This window comes from Melanostigma gelatinosum, assembly GCF_949748355.1.
Source record: "Melanostigma gelatinosum genome assembly, chromosome: 13".
In the NCBI taxonomy this organism is placed as follows: Eukaryota; Metazoa; Chordata; class Actinopteri; order Perciformes; family Zoarcidae; genus Melanostigma; species Melanostigma gelatinosum.
The window spans coordinates 3011249-3033981 of record NC_136646.1 but is presented as its reverse complement, the minus strand read 5'-3'; the positions used below and the strand labels follow the sequence as shown (position 1 = coordinate 3033981).

General features: G+C 43.0%; 2 protein-coding genes across 2 annotated transcripts; both read right to left on the bottom strand.

The window, feature by feature from the left end:
- Positions 1-814: 814 nt before the first annotated feature.
- On the bottom strand, positions 815-11169 carry rras (RAS related). Its single transcript, XM_079281652.1, has 6 exons — positions 10601-11169; positions 7694-7781; positions 6402-6504; positions 4581-4689; positions 3470-3588; positions 815-3105 (listed from the first exon to the last, which is right to left on the bottom strand). Exons 1-6 carry the CDS (start codon positions 10685-10687, stop codon positions 3018-3020), a joined length of 594 nt encoding a protein of 197 aa, XP_079137778.1. The 5' UTR covers positions 10688-11169; the 3' UTR covers positions 815-3017.
- A 2231-nt stretch (positions 11170-13400) lies between these two features.
- On the bottom strand, positions 13401-21337 carry LOC306787341 (uncharacterized protein; the record flags this gene model as incomplete). The annotated part of the gene is given in 7 exon segments (XM_079282458.1): positions 13401-13451; positions 14146-14240; positions 14243-14913; positions 19881-20004; positions 20245-20389; positions 20887-20981; positions 21213-21337. Coding segments are annotated over 6 exon segments (1179 nt in total). The 5' UTR covers positions 20980-20981; positions 21213-21337.
- Between the last annotated feature and the right edge of the window lie 1396 nt (positions 21338-22733).

The following is a 22733-nucleotide window of genomic DNA, read 5'->3' as shown; positions in this document are numbered from 1 at the left end:
CCTATCGATCATGGTGAACTTTTGTGCTGTCTTTGGTTGTGGCAGCAGAGCTGATAGAGACAAGAAATCATTCTTTCGTTTGCCAGCGGTCATTACACATCAAGGAAATGACACGAAGGAGCTATCCAAGCGACGTCGCCAGAAATGGCTGTCACGCATCTCTCGAGATATAATAGTTTACCGATGGAAGATAAGTAGGATCGGCACTGAAACCATCTGCACTCATCGTATAGGGATCCAAGTTACCAATAACCTTCAATTTGGCCAGGTAGCGAACCTTTGATGCACTATCCAGTGATTCAAAGTATGGTATTTTCGCGCACTTCCTTGTTTACTCGCCGCCATGTAGGATCTGTATGTACTCCAACATGGCGGACAGACCTCGTAACTAAGGAGATCGTGACGTAGGTGAGACCACTCTATAGGCTACGATGTTTTTGACAAGTTCATTAAATTATCATTATTATTAGAGGAAATTATGGGGGCATTTCTTGCCCCTCTCCTAGTGATCAGGGGCAAAATTATATTTCTTAGGCGCAGTTTTGCCCTTTGCCCTCGTGTATTTCCGACGCTGCACTAAAGTATATACTGTGTGTATACACCAATGATTCTGAACTTGGACACAGTGTACATATGAATAAATTAACACCATCAGCTCCACTGCATTAGTGGACTGTATGTAAAGCGTGTCATCTTATTCATGAACCAATATCTGACACAACAGAATCCTAATTGTGAGCATGAGATCTCTGAAGCCCTACAAAATGCTCACACCTGTGCCAATGTGAGTCATAGAAGACAACAGAAAGAAATGTTAAGTTGTAAATGTTTTAATGATGTAAAAAAATTGACTTTTATTTCAATACAAAACTGAATGATGTGAATTGCAGGTTGTAGTATAGATACATATATGAATTCTTATTAAAGGGAAAATAGTAAACAAACTGCCCAAAGCATTAAAGATGACAGATAAGATGGATATTAGTGGACATATACTATGAGAGATTTTATTTTTCTTAGTGTGCATAATAGTGAGTTCATCTTTCCTTAATAAACAGGGAGGAGGGGCCTTGAAGATGTGAAGTGGACTCATGTCTGTGGTTTTTGATTATCTCACCACCAATACAAGAACACACATTACGTCAACGTCCGCCACCATAGGCCCCACACATCTGGCCTGAATGTGGCTCCGACACAAACAGCTGGCCGTGTCTGTCTGTGTGAAGCTGGGGAGTACTGCTGGCTGCTCATCCCTGTTGCTGCAATAGTGACCCCCAGCGGTGGATTGGGGCTACTGCTCAGTTCGGGTGGATCTTACAGAGGTGGCACGTCTGTGAGTTAGAATGCAGTCCAGAGTCCAAATATGACAAATGGGTGAAAAGAACAAACACACCCTGTATACCTGCTACTCTGGGCCCAGTATTGCTGCTATGCAGAAGAGGGCTAGGCCATCTTTAGGCTCCTGTGAGATTGTAATGGAGATATTATAGAACTCTCCAATGTGATATGATAGGGAACACCAAAAGAACAGTGCTTCCCATCCACTGCAAGACAAAAGAACCTCAAGTCAAGGTCCACTTATTAGCTTTTTCCAGAACTTTCAACCTCAAAACACTGCCTTCATTGGTGAATAAAGCTTGCTCAAATGTCAGGAAGATGGCTTAGTTGTCATCATGTGACCTCAGAACAAAACTTCAGTCACAGGATAACAGTATGTGGTGAACAAGGACCCCCAGAAGCCTCCAGAGGGACTCCCTTATGTAGCTGGACTTTCAGCCCTTGAGGAGACAGGAGTGGTGTATGATATCACCATGATGTCACACTACATCAGTGACACAGCAAGAGGCCTGGATGACCCCCAGATCATTCACACCCGACACATCCCTGTACTGAAGGTCCACATTTATGTCACCTGATGGCAACTGAACCATCCATGAACCATGGAGTCCAACCATCATGCGATGAAGACCATGAGATTCAGTTGAACGCTCTAGAAAAAGCAAACCTGGAGATTATTTTGTATATCGAGTGAACTTTCACCACTTGATTTCTGTGAACAAACATTATACATGTATCCCTTATTAAGACACTGATGATGTAAGAACCACATGAATGGATACAAATAAAAAGACATAGTACCAGAATGCAGTCCACCTATCACCAAAACAATGAACATCCAGAGATGCAAATGCAGAAACAAGCTCTGCTGTCATGAATACTGCACTGCCAGGTTGAAAATTGACTGCAGCCTTGAATTAGACTCTTTCTCATCCAGCTAGTGTAGGCGGTGCATGGCCGAGTGACCAGGGGTTCTCTACTGAGGTCTGATCAGGCCTGTGTAGTCAACATTCTGTCACAACATGGCACCACAAGTGGAAAGATGGGGTTGAGGCACTAAAAGAAATGCAGCAGCTTTGGAAGTCCTTTCCTAATTCTGCAGCGGGGGTCTGCTGCCCCCTGCAGGAAGGCATGCAGCATGCCAGCACATGATGTCAAGGCTCGCCTTTGGGCGTGCTACATTTCGTGAGCAAGTAAAATGTTTGACATGTCCATTTTAAAGACATGGTATTGGAAATAATTGTTTGCGTGAGTTTTTTTTCACGCAGTCTAACACAGTCAGCTCTGTGGTGATGATGTCATCATTCACCACAGAGGCGGCATCCTTTCTAACAACAGTTTGGTCATTTTTATTCCATCTCTCCGGTATACTGGCTACAGTACTTCCTGTTTCTCCTCCAAACTGTTCCCGACACCTCTCCCTCTATATCCTCTTATTAAAATAAACGACTACACTGATTTAAAAGTTGCTTTTGGCAAAAGTGCAAATGAAACCATTTGGAAAGAAAAGTATGCACCCTATCTCTGTCTCTCTCTCTCTCTCTCTGTCCCCCCCCCCCTCTCTCTCTTACACAGACACACACACACTGTGAGCGACGTTGTCTCTGTAATGTTAATTTATGCTAACTTTTTGGACGAGCTGTAGAGGGATAAGGATTTGGTGTCCATGGTAACAGTGCTTAGAGGAGGACACAGGGACAGCCCCCCCTTTTCTGTTTCCTTGTGTGATGAGTTGGAGGAGGAGGACTCTCCATCTCCTGAAACCGTCTGTGGATGAAGAGTAGAAACGGAAAGAGAGGAGTGAATCATTCCTGGTCCCACGTGTGCACATTACACAGTGTCATGTGACTGTTGGTAACCCAAAGGTCTGACTAGAGATTCTTGTAGTGAGACCAAACAGCCACTAACAAGCTTTTAAAGGGAACGTGAGAGTGCTTTACACTCTGAGTGCTTTAATTCAGGTTACGCCCCTAAACACACCAGTGATTGACTAAAGAGTAACTGCACACTTACTTCGTTTGTGGTCTGATTAACAGTAAATCTATCACATTCAGTGCCCCATGCCTCATATCTAAGCTGCTGTAGCTGTTAATTATCTGTTCAAATGAAGTGAAATAAACAAGGACTGTACCTGATAATTTGCACCAGCTCCAAGAAGACTTCATCCACGTTGTAGCGATTCTTGGCTGAAGCCTCCATGTAGTGGATCCTGTTCTCTCTGGCGAACGCCTCAGCATTCTCCCTGGAGATCTGCAGACAAAGCAAAGATCCTCCACTGTCACCTCATCCTCATTACACTTTCCACTCACTTCAGTCAAGAGCCACCGGTTCATTACTGTACTGTGGGGAGATCAGCCCACAGAGAGACAAACCTTCATATTAATCTCTATCAACAGATGCTACTTTCATATTCAGACTCTGTCTGCAATGAGACAAGATTTTGATATCAGAAGTGCTCTGGTTTCCGTTTGTAATCCGAGTGGTGTTGACCAATCATGTTGGAGCAGGCTTTGGTTGAAGGCAGGTAAAGAGTCTGTGTGAAGAGCCAATGAGGAGGAAGACATAGGCCGGGAACCCACCCGCTACTGTGGTCATGACGATGATTCCCATTTGTATTGGTTTTAATTTAGCTTGTAAACTGGCTCCTTCCAAAATGGTACAAGCCTTCTCTCAGCTTCAACTCCAGTCTCACATCTTGAGCTGTAATTGGGACGGAGAACAATGAGACATGCCGTCTTGGCCCAGATCTCCACTCGCTACACTGGAACCTCAGGAATAGATCGGAGACGATGGTTCACAGTGTGCTTTCATAGAGGAGGAGATTTGTCCAGGCTTTGCTTCCTTCTACAAAAACAAAATAGCTAAATAAAGGGAAAAGATCGATTGGTGTCGGAAATACATTTCCAGTTAAACAATAAGATGCATTTGACATTCATTTGCATCGGCCCTTTTTAGTGTGTTTTGTTTTCGGGCCCCAACAGTTCACAGCTGTGTTTGAACTTTGCCATCGAGTGATTTGCTCCTCCTTTAAATGAGGAGTTCATATTAGTTTGTCTAATATCTGAGGTCACTTTTGACCCATAAACCTGAAGTTTCACAAATTCCCTGACATTGATATTTCCAAACCCTGGATGAGAACTGATCAAATTCATTCTGGAACATATCTGTCTACACTCTACTACATTCCAGGAGCATTGGGAAAACTAAGTGATCCCTTACAGATCCACGAGGGCCTGACTCACCACTCTGTGCTGCTCCAGGTCCGCCTTGTTTCCAACCAGCACCATGGGGAAGTCGTCTCGGTCCTTGACTCTCAGGATCTGAGTGTGGAATTTCTGGACCTCATGGTAGCTGTCGGCGGACAGAGGGACATAATTAGCAATCACAGTACCAACAAACATATATTCATATGGATTCTGATTTTCAGAAAAGAATGTGACATGCACAGGAGATGGACACAATAATAACCAATCTCCGCTCATCTCTTTTAAGCACAGCAGAAAACATCTGGAGTTATTGGTAATACAACAAAATGTGGTTCCAGTGTTAAAGAGTGTCTGAGTATGTTCATTACAGAAGTCACAACTGTAAACTCTTATAATCCACATATACTGGATGCATTGAGACAAACTGACATGTGATGCTGCGTTCACACCGGTCGCATTGATTTTTTGACGCACTGCAAAAAAGCGTCCAACGCGCCGCCGGTCGTGTTCACACCAAACGCCGCAAAATCTCGTAGCGCCGGAGAGGGGGCGTGGTTTATCGACTGGAAGCCGGTCACCTGGCCGCCATTTCTTTCCGCTGTCAACCGTGAAAGGAATAAGGACAATTGCTGCTTTGTACGTGTTGTGGAAGTCCCTCAAACATCGGAATGCCAAACGCCGTCATGTCTGGTTCATAATATTGTTCAGAGGAGCTCCGTGGATTGTATCGAGCTGTATTCACTGTGTCTAGCAAGCCACCTGTCGCTGTTTACTACAGCTGTAGGAACACAAAATAAACTGATTTGGCTGTGATTCAACGGCAATAAACCGACAAAAAGGGACTCCGAAATAACTACGTAATGATGCCGATTTGTACTTGTCTTCTCCGACAAAAAGGGACTCCGAAATAACTACGTAATGATGCCGCCGATTTGTAGGTTACTGGTCTTCTCAATGGAGCTCTGATGGATCAGTGCTAGGCTATGCTAACATCGTAGCAGCTCCACCAGCACTCAATAACGTCACGTAGACGTAAATACGGCAGCGTCTATTCATTGTTTGTGCCGTATGGTTTACACACACACATGTATACACATAGTTTGGTCCGGTCTCTGTTGATATGAGGTATCGTAGAGCTCTGGGTGAACACAGACGGCTACAGGATTTATTTCCTGATTCAACAACGGCAGGAAGCCAGTGATGACAGGGGGAGCAACTCAACGCTGATAGGCTATCGCGCCACAGCGTCACACGATTATGTCGCTGAAGTTGAAAAATTTCAACTCGCGCGTTGGCGATTTTGCGGCGTCCAACGCGCCCAACGCGCCGCGCCATCGCAAAATCGCGGCGCGCCAGTCTCATGGCGTCTGTGCATAGACTTTGTATGTAATCTCGACGCGCATCAAAAAATCAACGCGACCGGTGTGAACGCAGCATAATAAGTGACACACCCTGTTAATACAGCCCACTGCACTAGAGTGCATTTAGCTATGAGACTGCAGAACAGGGGTCGACTCCATCATAAACACCTGTAATATCTAATATCACCTGATACTAGCAACACTTACCATCGTCTCACATACATGTATTCAGTGCGTGTGCGCTATGTGCGTTTGTTGGAATGGAATGCATGTACAGGTACCCGTGACACTGAGTCCACTTCCTGTCCCTGTCTAAATAACAGCTGGACAGAGTCCTCACGTCAGTCTCACTTCCTCTGTAGCACCAGATGGACGGTGAGTGGCAGCATCACTCTGCTACACTGACTGACCATTCTGAGGTTCTGATAATGCTACAAGCATCCATCTGTTAGGAAGCTCTAGAGTCTAGACACACACACACACACACACACATTACCTGCCCCGGTCGTTGAGTGCAAACACCAATAAGAAGCCTTCTCCTGAGCGCATGTACTGCTCCCTCATCGCTCCAAACTCCTCCTGACCTGCTGTGTCCAAGACTGAAACACACACACGTTATATACTCACGGCACGGCATTGCTACAACAGCCAGAGCATGCTGCATGTTATATGATCCATGTCTACGGGTGGGCTCAGTTCTAAGAGTGTTGGGAGTGAGAGCACAGTAATCCTCTCTTGTTGCATCATTAGCATCATGCTACAGAGCTTAGCATCTCTGAAGACCTGTCAGAAACACACAAGGTGCTTTCACAACATTCACTGCTGCTGTGGGTATTTCCACAATCTGCTTCTAAAAACAGATTATGTCGACAGCACAATCACATTCTTGAATTGCTCTACAAGTTGCAGCTCTATCTACTAACCCTTGGACGATTGCCAGAAATGAGATATGTTCTTGCTTATACAAATTTCCCCCTGGGGATGAATAAAGTACATATCTATCTATCGATCTTATATTGTAAACACAACAATGGAAAGAAACATTGATAATAAAACCTTTACATTTTGGTTCGCGGATTACAATGTAAATAGGAAACAGAGTCACAACTTGTTAAAATAAGTTATAAATATTTGATTTTCATCTAGATAGATAGAGGAATCTGGAGTGTTTTTAACAACCTTTCGTTTGTTAGACTTCCAGACAAATGGCTCAGCTGTGTGAGTCAAACGTGAGGCTACATGAGACTGAGAGGCACAAAGTGGGTCTGAGGAAGCCCATGTTCCAGTAGAGAGCTCTGACAGAGCCGGTAACTAGTCATGATATGCTGGGCCCACCCTTACCACCACCCACAGCACACACTGCAACATCTGTGTACACAAACACTGAAGTATATAACAAGTGCTCCCAAAGTCAAATCAAATATAAAGGCCTTTAGATATGATGACGTCCGACTACTTCTGTTCACCCAACAAGCTTCACTTTCTGCCAAACTGTACCATTTGATCTCCAGTGATGTTTAAGGGTGGCAATATGAATCTACAGTGCTGTAAACCAGTTTATCTGTATACATCTGATGATTCACATATCACTGTGTGGTGGAACAGTGTGACCCAACACACTGCAGCCTGGCGCTGCGCAGTAACACTGGCCAAGTACAAGTCCTAACAAGGGAATGAAACATCCAGAGAGCAAACACACCGTCATCTCACATCACCGTGCAATACACCCTCTGCTTTCAGACAAACAGTGAGCACAATGAATTCATATCCGGTGTGACGGAGCCTTACTGTCCAGCCGGGTCTCCTTTCCATCCACTGTACAGATCTTGGTGTAGGAGTCTTCGATGGTGGGGTCGTAGTCCGACACAAAGTAGGACTGTGGGACACAATCAATGTTAAACAAACTGCTGCTGAGGGCACAGCTCACACAGTAGACAATATTTCTTCAATACAGTGTCTTCCAACAAACACCTGGCTCCATCTGGAGCGTCCGTTAGCGAGCGGCCATTTGTTACTGCTAATGGTTGGAAAAAGATGCTGTACATGCATTCAGTAGTACACATATGACTAGGCCAGTAAAGAGATTTGTTTCTGTAACCAGAAATAGGACATTTACAATAGGACAAATAGGACAAGTACAATTACTCAAGTAGTGTTAGTACATTTGAAGGTAACATGAGGGTTAAATGTTGCAGAAATGAATGTTGACATGTTTTATATGTCAGGTAATGACTTGGAATAAAGTTGACTAAGGAGTTGAAACACAGAGGTGGGTGATAATTTATACTGTATGCTTTATAAACAGTCAAACATGACGGGGTCATTTCTGACCCCAGAGGACAACAGGTGTGATTATGTGCTGCCATTAGAAAATTCAAATGATTCAAGAACAGCATCCTCACTAAACTTAGATATGTGAAATAGTAAAAAATAATATAAAGTCAAAATAATTCATTGTTTCATTGTATTTTCACTCAAAAACAGGGTCTACTTTTATGTAAACAAGGTCTATTGGCCCTAAATTCCAAAATGAAGGGAACGATTTGTGGCAATGTGTTGGACTGAAGTAAGACTAAAGGTGTAAAACAGAATTGATTGACAATTTATACTATATGCTTTAAAAACAGTCAAACCAGGTGGGGTCATTTTTGACCCCAGAGGACAACAGGTGTATGGCAGTCGGGAGGACAACACAAGGGTTGCCCTTCCACCTGTTATCCTGGGGTCATTTTTGACCCCAGCAATTTGAACCTGCAGAACATTATTGTAATTAAAATTGCTACCAAAGTTTATGTGTCCGGTACTTAGTTTTATGCTGACTACCTAAATAGCCCTTTAAATAAAACAACCCCCCGACACCCAAACCCATCCAGAATCCCTGTTACGGGACTATGGAGAAATATGCAGATCACCATATAATCTCGCTGATTGACCTAAAATTGGAAAGAGATATTTTTTGGGTGTTTTAATGGCTTTAAATATAACTTTACATATCAACATGTTGAGTTTGTGTTTACCCAGTTGTCCCCATTAAATCAGGAAAAGTCATTCAATATTAAACCATAAATATGATGTCTCATTTATTTAGAACATTTTGTGTTGTCCTGGGGTCAAAAATGACCCCAGGACAACACAAGGGTTAAGTACACCACTACATTTACCTGACGGCCATGGTTACTAGAGACTCTACAGGTGTTACACACAGTGTGGTATTGTTAGGATCTGAATACTACTTCCACTTCTGCATGTACTAGAACGACAGTTTACTGGAGTTTCCAAAACAGAGTTGTACATGTAGCTTCCTATGTAACTTATGTTAATGTTAGCTTGTGTTAGCTTGCATCTGCCACAGTCACTGGGTAACAGTGGCTTTCTGAACAATGGCACCACATGTATAAATATAGTCAGCAGCAACATAAAGTAGGACATGTGAAGTCAGTTACCAAAACCTAAAGAAACACTGAGATGGTCCTTAAACTGAACCCACATGGTCAGCTGGGTAGTTAGCCAATTGCAGCAAGTGTGTTGCTGCTGAAAAACAGCTCACACATTAAGAACTAAACGCTGTGGTCATCAGGTCATGACTCAGCTCATAAAGACACGGCACACAGCTGTGTGGAGGCAATGCCACCAGCCAATCACACATGAGGGAAATCTGTGATCTTTTTTTTACATTCAAGTGCGAAGTGAGAGATTTGACATGTGTTGAGCAGCAGGTTCAGCTGTTCTGAGAACAGTTAAAGACTCCCTCACAATGAACATCATGTCTGCATGCTGCACTGTTACTGTGTAGTTACACACATGCAGCATAACTGTGAGGAAATCAAAGCCCATATGATGTTCACTGTGACGTGCAAGTTTCAAGTAGCTTTTCATATGAATAATGTAGAAGCAGTGTTCAACATCTAACATGCTGTTAAATAGAGCAGAGATGGAGGGAAGGCCTAGCCATGCTGCTGCTCCCTGTTTGAGAGGCTGTATAAATCACTTACCACTACTTCATAGATCAGTAATAACCAATAATCAGGTTAAGATAAATCCTCCTCACACTTTGCGGTGCCGTTTGAGCTCTTTGGTTCATCAGGACAACCGTGTGACCTCTCACCTTATGAATGTATTTATTAATCAATGTTCACATGTTCAATTCCAGACTGGATCGTTGCGATCGATACTTCATGTTCCTACAGTACGACCTGATCACTGTGGCTCCTGTAGACATTAACATGACTATTAATGAACCACCAGCCGGAGAGTTTTCATAACCCTGCAAAATATGTTTCTCATGAACAGCCAGTGATGTATAGAGCGTCAGTGAGTGATCTATACAATAATAAAGTCATACAACTGTTGGCTCTATAGTACAGTAATAACACAGTAATAACACAGATGTAGTAGAGAGGCCGTACATGGATTAACTGGAGTACAGTAATAACACAGATGTAGTAGAGAGACCGTACATGGATGAACTGGAGTACAGTAATAACACAGTAATAACAGATGTAATAGAGAGGCGTACATGGATGGACTGGAGTACAGTAATAACACAGTAATAACAGATGTAATAGAGAGGCGTACATGGATGGACTGGAGTACAGTAATAACACAGTAATAACAGATGTAATAGAGAGGCGTACATGGATGGACTGGAGTACAGTAATAACACAGTAATAACACAGGTGTAGTAGGAGCCCGTACCTGGATGAACTGGATGGTCAGTGCGCTCTTCCCCACCCCTCCTCCTCCCACCACCACCAGTTTGAATCGTTCCTCTTCTCCACTCATACTGGTTTGGAACTGGGATTCTTACGGATCAAAAACCTCCCAGGGCCTGAGCTAAAGCCAACCCGAGCCTCGACAAAAGCCAAAGTAAAGTAGTCAAGCAGATCCGCCGGTAAACGTCGATGTTAGCAGAAGACACCAGCACGGACGATTTGATCGGTGCAGCTTCAAACGGAAACTTTACTCCTTTTTTCTACAACGAGGTCTTCGACACACAACCAGACCTGACGACCAAAGTCCCGCCGGAGCTCCGCTGTCCATCCGCCAAAGCAACAAGTAAAGAGTCCAGCAACAGCGCGTGTCTCTGGGGCTTCTCTTCTTTCTGCTCTCTTCTCCTCGGCCTCCGGGCAGCTTGTGGGGGCGGAACTGCTTCCTCTTTTCTTTTTCCTCAAGAAACTACAGCAGCTCGCGCACTAATGTTCTAACTCTAGATAGACACACACACAGGTCGATGTATCGGTGTGTCACCAAAGACACGATGGAGCACTAACGTTACACACACTTCAGCTTTCTCTCATTAATACTGAAACCGAGCAGAACCAATTCCACTTTCATGTGTCCGTGTCCTTATTTGGTCATCTGGAGGGGCCTACCGTTACCTTTCCGTGACATCATGTAAAACCTACTGACCCGCGCACGATGTAAAAGCAGCACGAGGTATTTCACTTCACTTATGGTTATCAACAATTATATTTCATTTGTTATTAAACAGACGTTGCCTCGTTGATTTACAATAAGAACAAAGTTCACAACAGTCGGTTAACAAGACAACTTCTTCATGGTGAACTTAAAATGGATTCTTCTGTCATCTCCTATCCCTCTCGAGCACGCCGCCATTGTGTTTCAGTCCACATGTGGAATGCTGTGGAATGTGAGCCCTCAGGCAGCAGCACAGACCTCACCTTTCTACGTGGACACGATCTAATCCAGTCCCACTTCACCTGGAGCCCATAAAACAGAAGGCACAGTGAGATCCACATCCAATAAATACACAATACATACATACATTTGATTATTAAATGAATGGTGCCATTCTGATCAACATTGATACTTCACTTTTTAATATATTGTGATGAAATGTGTTTTGTTATGGCTGACAATAAAACTAAGAGTTTAATACACTGTACGAGTCATAGAAAGTATTACCAAATATTCACATCCAACTTTTTCATTTTTAGTTTTATATACCAGCCGTCATTGAGGAATCCGTTTAGCACAGATTCATGTTATTGCCTCATTAACCTGCTGTCAGTGCCTTCTGCCCTCCAATACAACCCTGAAACACACACTTGTGGGAATCACTTTCATTCCTAAATGAAATAAGATAATCAAAACTGAAACTCACAGACAAACCTGCATCTGCACTGTGCCTGTTAAACTACTGAACAAAGCATTGAACCTAAATGCTGACCCCTGGTGTACAGTATCCCCCTGCTGCAATATCATGTGGGTTATTGGTTTGCGTCATCAGATTCAAGTTAACACTAATTCATTCAGGAACATGTATAATGTATGCACAATATCAGCGACAACAATGGAGGTACTACACTTAGACACAGGAACCCTTCTTCCAGGGCCACACGATTGAGGTAATGGAGGAGGATCCACCATAAGGGCCTCACTGCAGGTTTAGTGATACATATCCCCAAACACATTCGCAATGAAATGAGTAAGAACCACTCACAGTAAGTGTCGCGCTGATGGGCCCTTGGGGTTTTACAGCTGCTCATTTTGATAAAACGCCCTTGATTAGTGTCTAAAATACTGAATTACACAAATTTTACAGAGGAGATGGACCACCGTGCTTTTAACCGGCATTCGGCCCATTTTAGAGCCATTTGAAGACTAAAAGTACATCTCTTACCAAGCTCAAATATTAGCATTACTACACTTGCTACAAATACCTCATTATTTTGCACTTCTGCAAAATGTATTGACTGAGCGATTTAATAGCGATGTATAAATCAATGTTAAGATCTTTGTTATCTAAACTGATGAATGGTTGGTTATGTAGTTTTGGTAAGCAGGCCTTGTTCAGATGTGTTTATCATAAGAAGCTGACATCGTCTCCATGAGATATAATCAATGAGCATCTTTTCCCATATTAGTAGCAGATCATGTCTTCCAATTCCTCACAGTGGTTTTCATGACAACAGTTAGGACAATAATCATGATTCTAATACACAGACGGGGACAATGGGATGGAGCAGCTCAGTCTTTGAGAGGAATGCTTGATTATGTTCCGCCAGAAGAAAGCAAAACATTTAGAAGGGAAATAGTGAGAAATGCAACTCTCAGAGAAGATAATGTCCTAATGTGGGCTCCTGAGCACCAAGTATTTGTTTAAGCTGTTAAATACCGGGGTTATCAGAGTGATGAGACCTAAAAACCAGATGGCAATGTTGAGAAGCGCCGCTCAAAACCACACTGAGGAAAAAAGCAATAAGACACGGTTGAAATGTCATCTTTAATAATCAGTAAATACATCTTGAACCATTGTGTGAGAAATCTTAATAAATAACGGAATCTTACAACTGTCAATGTGTAATAAACAAGATGCATTTGTGTGGAGGTTTATTGTGTATTGTAAGTATAGTTCTTAAATTCAGCTCTGCAATGCATAAATTAATAAATACATAAATAGAAGACCTCCTGTATGTATGACAGACATGACAAACATGCACAGACACAAACAGCCTCCTTCATTCCAGCCCCCTCAGCACCTGTACGGTAGTGCAGGCTGGACAAACACCCCTCCCAGCAGCACCTTCTCCCCCCAGCCCAGCAGCACCCTCTCCCCCCAGCCCAGCAGCACCCTCTCCCCCCAGCCCAGCAGCACCCTCTCCCCCCAGCCCAGCAGCACCCTCTCCCCCCAGCCCAGCAGCACCTTCTCCCCCCAGCCCAGCAGCACCCTCTCCCCCCAGCCCAGCAGCACCCTCTCCCCCCAGCCCAGCAGCACCCTCTCCCCCCAGCCCAGCAGCACCCTCTCCCCCAGCCCAGCAGCACCCTCTCCCCCCAGCCCAGCAGCACCCTCTCCCCCCAGCCCAGCAGCACCCTCTCCCCCCAGCCCAGCAGCACCCTCTCCCCCCAGCCCAGCAGCACCCTCTCCCCCCAGCCCAGCAGCACCCTCTCCCCCCAGCCCAGCAGCACCCTCTCCCCCCAGCCCAGCAGCACCCTCTCCCCCCAGCCCAGCAGCACCCTCTCCCCCCAGCCCAGCAGCACCCTCTCCCCCAGCCCAGCAGCACCCTCTCCCCCCAGCCCAGCAGCACCCTCTCCCCCCAGCCCAGCAGCACCCTCTCCCCCCAGCCCAGCAGCACCCTCTCCCCCCAGCCCAGCAGCACCCTCTCCCCCCAGCCCAGCAGCACCCTCTCCCCCCAGCCCAGCAGCACCCTCTCCCCCCAGCCCAGCAGCACCCTCTCCCCCCAGCCCAGCAGCACCCTCTCCCCCCAGCCCAGCAGCACCCTCTCCCCCCAGCCCAGCAGCTTGTTGAGAGTGACCCTGAAGGGCGACAGCAGGCCCTGCTCCTTTACCTCTGCTGTGCTGCACTTGCTGTGGGGGGGCTCTGCTCCCGGCGGGTGTCCTCTGCCTGCCTGTGGCAGCCAGTGTTACTCTGTGTCTTTGCCTCAGGCTTTTCTCCCGTCTCCCTACTGTGGACGCTTTTGGGAGTGGCTGTGCCTCTTGCTCGCTGCCTGCTGCTTGCTAAGGAGGGAGGGCAAATTTCCACAGGGGTCAAAAAGAGGGTGAGGCTTTTTCGTTTCTCTAACAGAGAAGCAGAGTCTGCTGGGCGGTGCAGTTGAGCGGGCTTTGCTGCTGGTCTGACCGGCTCACAGGGGCTTGAAGCTGGAACCTCACATGGCATCTGGACTTGCTGCTGGATTTGATTAAGAGTCAAATGAAGGGTCTGAAGTTTCCCTGCAACCTGCTGGTTCCCATTTCCATCTAAATGTGAGTGTCTTTGTTGTGTTGTGCTGTCTGTGTGGTAGGAATTCTCTCTCTGTGTCTGCTTGATCTCTGCTGAGTCGCTGGTCACACTGTCAGCCTGAGTATTTAAGTTGCGACTGATGTGCGCTTGGTTAACGCCGTCATTGATGGATGGCAGATGATTGTCCAGCTGCTGCAGGAGGAGATCGCCACCAGTGTCCTTCTGGCTCAGAGTGCCCTGGAAGTGCTGCAGCTGACCCAGGAAGTTGAAGTTTGGGGAAATAGAGGGCCGGCGCTCTTTCACAAACCTTACAAGGGGACAGACAGGATGTGGGTTAGGGCTAGTCTTCCACAGCTCACGCACCTCTGGTTAGTGTTCCACACTTTGACATGACACAAACAAATAAACAGAACAATTACAACCACACTATGCAACATGAAGAAAACTAAAACAGGTATAACGACACTTGTTTGAAGTTGAGTGGAATAGGTATATTGGTGTTGGCAAGTGTTCGTATTCTTTGTTATCTAAACTGATGAATGGTTGGTTATCTAGTTTTGGTAAGCAGGCCTTGTTCAGATGTGTTTATCATAAGAAGAAGCTGACATTGTCTCCATGAGAAATAATCAATGAGCATCTTTTCCCATATTAGTAGCAGATCATGTCTTCCAATTCCTCACAGTGGTTTTCATGACAACAGTTAGGACAATAATCATGATTCTAATACACAGACGGGGACAATGGGATGGAGCAGCTCAGTCTTTGAGAGGAATGCTTGATTATGTTCCGCCAGAAACAGGCCAAACCCACAAGTCGTGGAATTAGTCATCTGTGGTTTTACACTGAACATACTGGTGAGTCACTTTATCCCATGTTGTACATACTTTGTGTGAGATGTGAATGCTAAGTATATGGTCATCTCCAACTGGCTACATGTATTGGTATCTTATTTATTTTGGTGGTAGGGTTTTACAATATTGGAGTGTATTTGCATGGAGAATAATAATAATACATTTTATTTATATAGTGCTTTAAAAGGCACTCAGACACTTTACATGGTAAAAACAGAAACAATAAAAGCATTTATAATAAGAACAAAATCTATGACATAACAGTAAGAAAGAAAAAAAACACACGAAAAGAAACATACATGACTGACTTTAGAGGTTAAAAGCAGATTTGAATAGATGAGTTTTAAGTGCAGTTTTGAAAGTGGCGAGTGACGGAGAATGTCTGAGGTGTTGGGGCAGGAGTTCCAGAGGGAGGGGGCAGCAACGGAGAAGGCCCTGAGTTGTGTTGATGTTTTTATAACTCTCCAGCAAACTGCCAAATGTGCTACTATTTAAAGCAGGTGTGGTTTTTGATAACGTAAATGCTCGAGTCAGAAACAGAAAGTTATTTGCAGACTATATTGGTATATGTATTGCCTGGGTGGTTGTAATTCTTCCAGTTAATAATCTACTGTATTGGAGTGGCTATGTAATAGATGTGGAAATGAGATTCATCTAAGCCTCCTTGTTTCCTGCTTTCCTGTAAAGTATCATTTCTCCAGTAGAATTTAGATATAGTTGTTTGGTTGATTCTCGTAAAAATTGTCATTTTAACTGTTGCAATTCTGCCAATGAGTGGAGTGAAGTAAGGAAGTGCAGTTAAGTTGGAACAAGTGATAGCTTTGGAGAGATGTTGACAGCCAGACCTCTAATCTTCACAAAGCTGGAAGAGAAAAAGGTGTGAGGACTGTTCATTCCATTTCTCTTTGTTAGAGGGACAGTTTATGAAGTAATTACACTAAAGCAGCGGCAGCACATCGTCTACGTATCGGGTAATTGTATGTTGCGTTACCAAGCTGAACTACTGGGTTGAGGTTTTGGCAAACAACACAACCAAGTGGTTCAATGAATATTGGAAATTGAATCTTGATGTCATGACTGTGGCCAAAGAAGATGTAAATAAAGTCATAGTCCAATTCATAAATCAATCAACTAAAAACCTGTTGTAGGGTCGTGAATAGGATTTTGTCAAAGGCTTTTCCTGCGTTGAGTGATCAATTCTATGTGGGATGACAGTTATTGTGGCCAGGGCTTTTCTAATGACTTTAATGTCTTTGGTTAGGAGTAATATTGGGTGATAATTAGTCTTTTCCTGGTTTCAGATGGACGTGTATGCTTGCAGTATTCATATTTTGAGTTTTTTTACCATTTTCTTCTGCTACCATTCTGAGAAATAAAGGGAAGAGTATTGTCCAAAACAGGCTCCGGTGCCTTAATATTTGGCATTTATTCATCAATGTTCAAGTTCAGTTAGAAAAGAGTTGATGTCACTTACACTGGGATTGTAATTGGATCTGTTTGGTCCATGCTAGAATGTTGCCGTTTTGTTACACTATTCAAAGTTATTGTATCTCAGCTTTTGTAAAATGAGCTCAGATGGAATCTGTATTTTAACAGGTAATTTTATTTTCCTGTGGGATTTTTGGAATGAGCGTCTATATTTTAAAATATTTGTTGTAAATGGTTGTCTAGTTCATTATCCTTTCTTTTCTTGTGGGAAGAGGAAGAGATCTGTGCATTTGAGCTTGCTGGGGAATCTTTCAGTTCCATAAAGGATGCCCACTCTTGTTTGATGAATGTGTTTAACTCAGTATTTGTGTTCAAATGCTACTGACTGGTCGATGGAGGTAATTGTCATTTCATTTAAAATACTGGAATGTGGACAATGAGATGGTTGTTTTGTGTCAGCGATCTGTGGTATCAATGAATTGCTGGTAAGAAAGAAATTTATACAGGAATAGAAATGGTGCGTGTGTGAGAAATCTCTGGATGTTTTATGAGCCAACCATCACAGAGGCTAAAGTGATTCACGTGTTCGATTGTATTTGAAGCCTGTGAAAGCTGAGATCTGCCAGTATAATTTGACTTGTGCTGTCAGATTGAATGACGTATTAAGTATAATAATAATAATATAATAATAAGGATGTATGAAGGTAGCCACCTAGCATTACATTAGTTCGTGAAAAATAAATAAAAGAAGCAAGTGTTCAGTTAGCATTGAAAAGGGAAAACTATGGCATTGATTACTTGTGTTGGCATGGAAAAAAGGCTCAACCTAAAAATTACATGAGTGCTGGGCAAGTTAACGCGGTCATTTCGCGTTAACGCATTCATTAATTAACGCCGACAATTATTTTATCGCACGTTAACGCATTTCTTTAATTTATTATAATTATAATTTTTTTTTTTTAAATTGAAAGACAAGAGACAATACATAGACATAACAACAAGAGGATGAGAAGAACAGTGGGATAAAAGCCAGCAAACATCCTATAGTCAGACTGTCTCATGTTTATCGTTTTGTATTAGAGCAGGGGTCTCAAACTCCCGGCCCGCCACGTCATTTTATGTGGCCCGCAAATCCGCCAGCAAAAAAAAAAAAGTAAATTATTTTTTTTTAAAGTTAGACTTGATAATAAAAATATCCCCATAGTCGAAATTATGATATAGAAAGTCAAAGTTATGCGATAGAAAGTCATAACTATGATATAAAGTCATAATTCTGAGATAGAAAGTCAAAATGATGAGATACTTAAACACACAGTTGGCTCTTTGGCTGGTTACTGTACACTTGAAATGTACTGTGAGTACATTGAAGACTACTTTAAACGTGGCTTTACAACACATGAAATACTTCATGTGGGATTGTGCAAACGCACCCTTGAAAGGATTTTAAGCTTTGAACAAAGTTATTGTAATAACTTGTTTGATATTTGTCTTTGATATTTTCTTTAATAGTTTGATCTTTGATAGAGTAATGTGGGTTTCTTAACCCTAAATTAAAAGGATTTAAGTTATAATAACAGAAATGTAGTTAAATATATTTTTACATTTATATAACTGCATGTACAATATTTTTACACTTGAATAAACAAAAATCAAATGCAGAGACAGTTTTTTGATTCTACCAATATGTTAGGAGTAGTTACATTTACAACCGGCCCTTTGTGGGCGACCATGATGCTGATGTGGCCCAGAGTGAAAATGAGTTTGAGAGCCCTGTATTAGAGATATGATGTCCCTTCAGGGTTGCCGTAGAGAAAAGGCGACTTCCGCTGCTCTCCCTGGAGACTACTGTACATCGCTGCGGTAAAGTCAGCAGACACTCCGATCTCCGTGGTCAACTCAGCTGACACTTGCATGTTAGTGCACCGATATGCTGAAATTCACGGTAAACGCATTTAAACGGCACAGATCGAGAGCGAGCGAAGGACTTTGAAAGTTAGCGGAAAGATTAACGCGAGACAACTTCCGGTTTTCAGAATAAGATGCCAACAAAGTATGAATTATATTCACATTAAGTATGAAACATGCTACCTGCATCTCGTGAACCAAATGTTATTGACCTTTTGTTCATATAGCAGTACTTTTAAAATAAAAGTGCGCAATACACTACTTTTGAATTCATTATTGAACTTTGCCATAACAATGCGATTAATCGCGATTCATTGCAAAAATTCCATGCGATTAATCGCAATTAAATATTTTAATCGTTGCCCAGCACTAATATATATATATATATATATATATATATATATATATATATATATATATATATATATATATGTATATATATATGTATATATATGTATATGTATATGTATATATATATATATATATATATATGTATATGTATATGTATATATATATATATATATATGTATATGTATATATATATATATATATATATATATATATATATATATATATATATATATACACACACACATCAGAATACAAACAATTATTTTGATTGCCTGTGTTTTGTTTTTCAGAGCCAATACAACCTTTTCACTGCCAATGATTCCTTTTTCAGTTCAGGTTGTGTTTTCAGCAAAAGAACAGGTTCAATGCCTGTATTATGTAGCGACTGTCTTGGCTCCAGAAATGTGTGATGCTGCAGGACTGGGTCAATCAGTTGTAACTACGGTGAATTCAAACTGGCTTCAAACGGTACAGCGCTTGACAGGGCTTCTTTAATTATTTTCTCTTAATAAAATACGGCTACTGTTTCGTCAAAATGGGAAATCAAAATCATATTTTCATCAAATTTAATGAAAATCTCGCTCTCCGTCTCTCATTCTCAATCCAACCGGTCGAGGCAGAAGGACAGCTGTCTACCTGTTAAAGAGCAGTTTCTCTTTGCTACTGACACTTATGGGAATGTTGTGTCTCTGTAAATTGAAAGATCCGGCTGCAGTCTGAATGTACCATGAAGCCGTACCTGTAGGCGTGGTCCAGGTCCATTCCCAGTCGGTACATGATGTAGGCCACAGCCAGAGCCGGGGAGCGAGAGATTCCTGCTGCACAGTGAACCAGCACGGAGTCACCAGAGGACATGGCTGCATCTGAGCACACAGAGACAGTCAGTCCAACAGCACGGTGAGAAACAAGCAGCAGTTAACTATTGTTCAAATGCACCGGTTACATCAATATCATCCATTTTTGTGTGTATATAAGTTCTGTGGGGAAACTGGACTGTTATTTGTATTGGAAATATATGCATTAGAAATTGGAGGAAATCAGCTCGTTAAGATGGTGGCTGTTTTTGCTGAATGCTGTAGGAGGGTGAGTGGGAGGCTGCTGACCGATGAAGTGCAGAGCCTGTGGGATCCAGGGCAGCAGGTCGTCCCACAGGGAGTCGTCAATGGAGATGCGAAGGTATCTGGAGTGAGGCAGAAAGGATGGCTGGGGGCTGCAGCGACAGGAGATACCCAGAGAGGCCATCCGGTCCCACACACACACACAAAATAATAGTTAAATATTTGCACTTTCCATGAAAAGGAAAGCAGACTATATTTTCTCTCTGTGGAGTGTCCAGCCTTATTTAGGATCCTTTGTCTCTTGATGTCTTTACAGTCAATCTACTGTCATGGTCATATTGAAGAAAGACACTTTATTCCTCAATGGTGAAACATTCAGAAGCAGATACTGTGTAACTCCATCACTCAAATGTTTAATTAGCAGAAGCAGATGTTATATCAGGATCAGTGTCTAAAATTAAAATTCAACTTTCCAACTGTATATAAAGAAGTTCTAATTAGCTCCACCTCGTTTTACACATCACATGCCCATCCGTAATGATCATACAATAATATCATAATATGCTGCATGATACTTTGAACGAGGTTGTATCGATACAACTATAATTAAAGTAAAACTTGGAATGCTGTATGCTTACATCGTACAATTGATACCTTTACGTGTAAAGGATGTAAAGGACGTCTCACCTGCGTCACGTCGCTCTCCGCTCCGAGGTAGAGCCGCGGGAGGATGACGGACAGCGGAGGACGCTCCGTCTCTGTCTCCCGGGACCAGACCATATCTGCAGCACAACACGCGCTACGTTTAATACATTTAAAACCTGGTGACTTGTCTCGCAACTGTGATGGCATAAGACCACGTTGATCTGTTCTATGGGGAGGCAGTGACAAGAGTGACTGTTAACATCTGGAGCTACTTTTCCTGATGTCAGCAGAGACTCCAGCTGAGAGAATATGCAGGGACTCTTTTCTTCTCACGCACAGCGGCGATGCACTTGTTTCATATTACTCACTGTAGGTGTCCCTGTTTCAAATCGCCGACACGTTCTCTTCTTGTAGCAGAAGCCCGGAGCAGGTCTCGGTCAGTTGCTCTCGGTCCACCGCTGTGCTCTGTTGCTGCAGCCTCCTCCGTCCTCACTCTGCGTCCACACACTGGCTTCTAAACGATGAGCTCATCCTCTTTCCAACAATAGATCAAGGACTGGATGATGTCATCTTTAGCCAATCAGCGCCTTGCCAGACTTCCACACGCGCAGACACATCTCCGCTGTATCAGCGCGCCACTCAGCGGAGAAGAAGCAGCCCGTCAGCCTCCAGCCGAGAGGAGCTCACCGACAGCTGCTGATCAACACCATGTGCATGTTATGAAAGACCTACCTCATGAAAGGCAGCGTGCATGTCCGCGCGCTCACCACTGATCACCTCAAGCAGTAATGAGACTATTGCAATGAATGATCCACACCTCAACCTGGTAGCACAGAGGAGGCTCAAATCACCACGAACCATCTGAACATGAGTGTTGACGACGGGGCCTAGTTCACGCTGCAGACAGCACTGCGATCTAACCGGGGAAATAAGTAATATGGGAGCAACAGAGGCTTATGTAGCCTGTAAAAAAGAATTGAGTTGACTTATAAATGCCTTCTTCATTTCATCTTGGTGTTTGAGTTAGCATACTTTTGGATTAGTGTCTCCATTACATGAACCTATAAAATGTGTGTTCAACAATATCCATATATTATTACATTGCTGGGTGTTTGTATTGCTGTTAAATTGAGCCTATATGTTCCACTGTTTAAACCAAAGAGCATGCTGCATACCTCTGTGGTAGACTAATGGTGTAGTAGTTGATTCAGGTGTTGAACAGCACAGGGACATACTGCTAATGCTACAGCTAATGCTACAGCTACAGTGGGCAGTACATGCTCTTGCTCTCTCATCTCCATCTCTTTCTTTTCAATCAGCTTGCTCATCTTCTCCTTATCTCTCCCCTTCCCTGGCAGAATTATTTACTTAATATGTTTTAGGTCTAGTTGGTCATTGGCAAGGTAGTTATGGGCAGAGTAATCTCTCTACAGATTCATTCATAGCAGCATCAGACATAGCATCTCAATGAATTACAATATCATCGAAACATTTCTTTCTTTCAGTAATTCAATTCAAAAAGTGAAACTCGTAAATTATATAGATTCATTACACACAGGGTGATATATTTCAAGCATTTATTTCTTTTCATTTTGATAATTATGGCTTACAGCTAATGAAAACCCAAAATTCAGTACCTCATAAAATTAGAATATTATGAATAAGTTCAATATTGTAGACTCATGGCTCATTGACGCCCCACAAGGAGGGGAAGCCACAAAAGGTCATTGCTAAAGACGGTGGCTGTTCACAGAGTGCTGTATCCAAGCATATTAATGGGAAGTTGAGTGGAAGGAAAAAGTGTGGTAGAAAAAGGTGCACAAGCAACAGGGATAACCGCAGCCTTGTGAAGCAAACCACATTCAAGAATTTGGGGGAGATTCATGAGT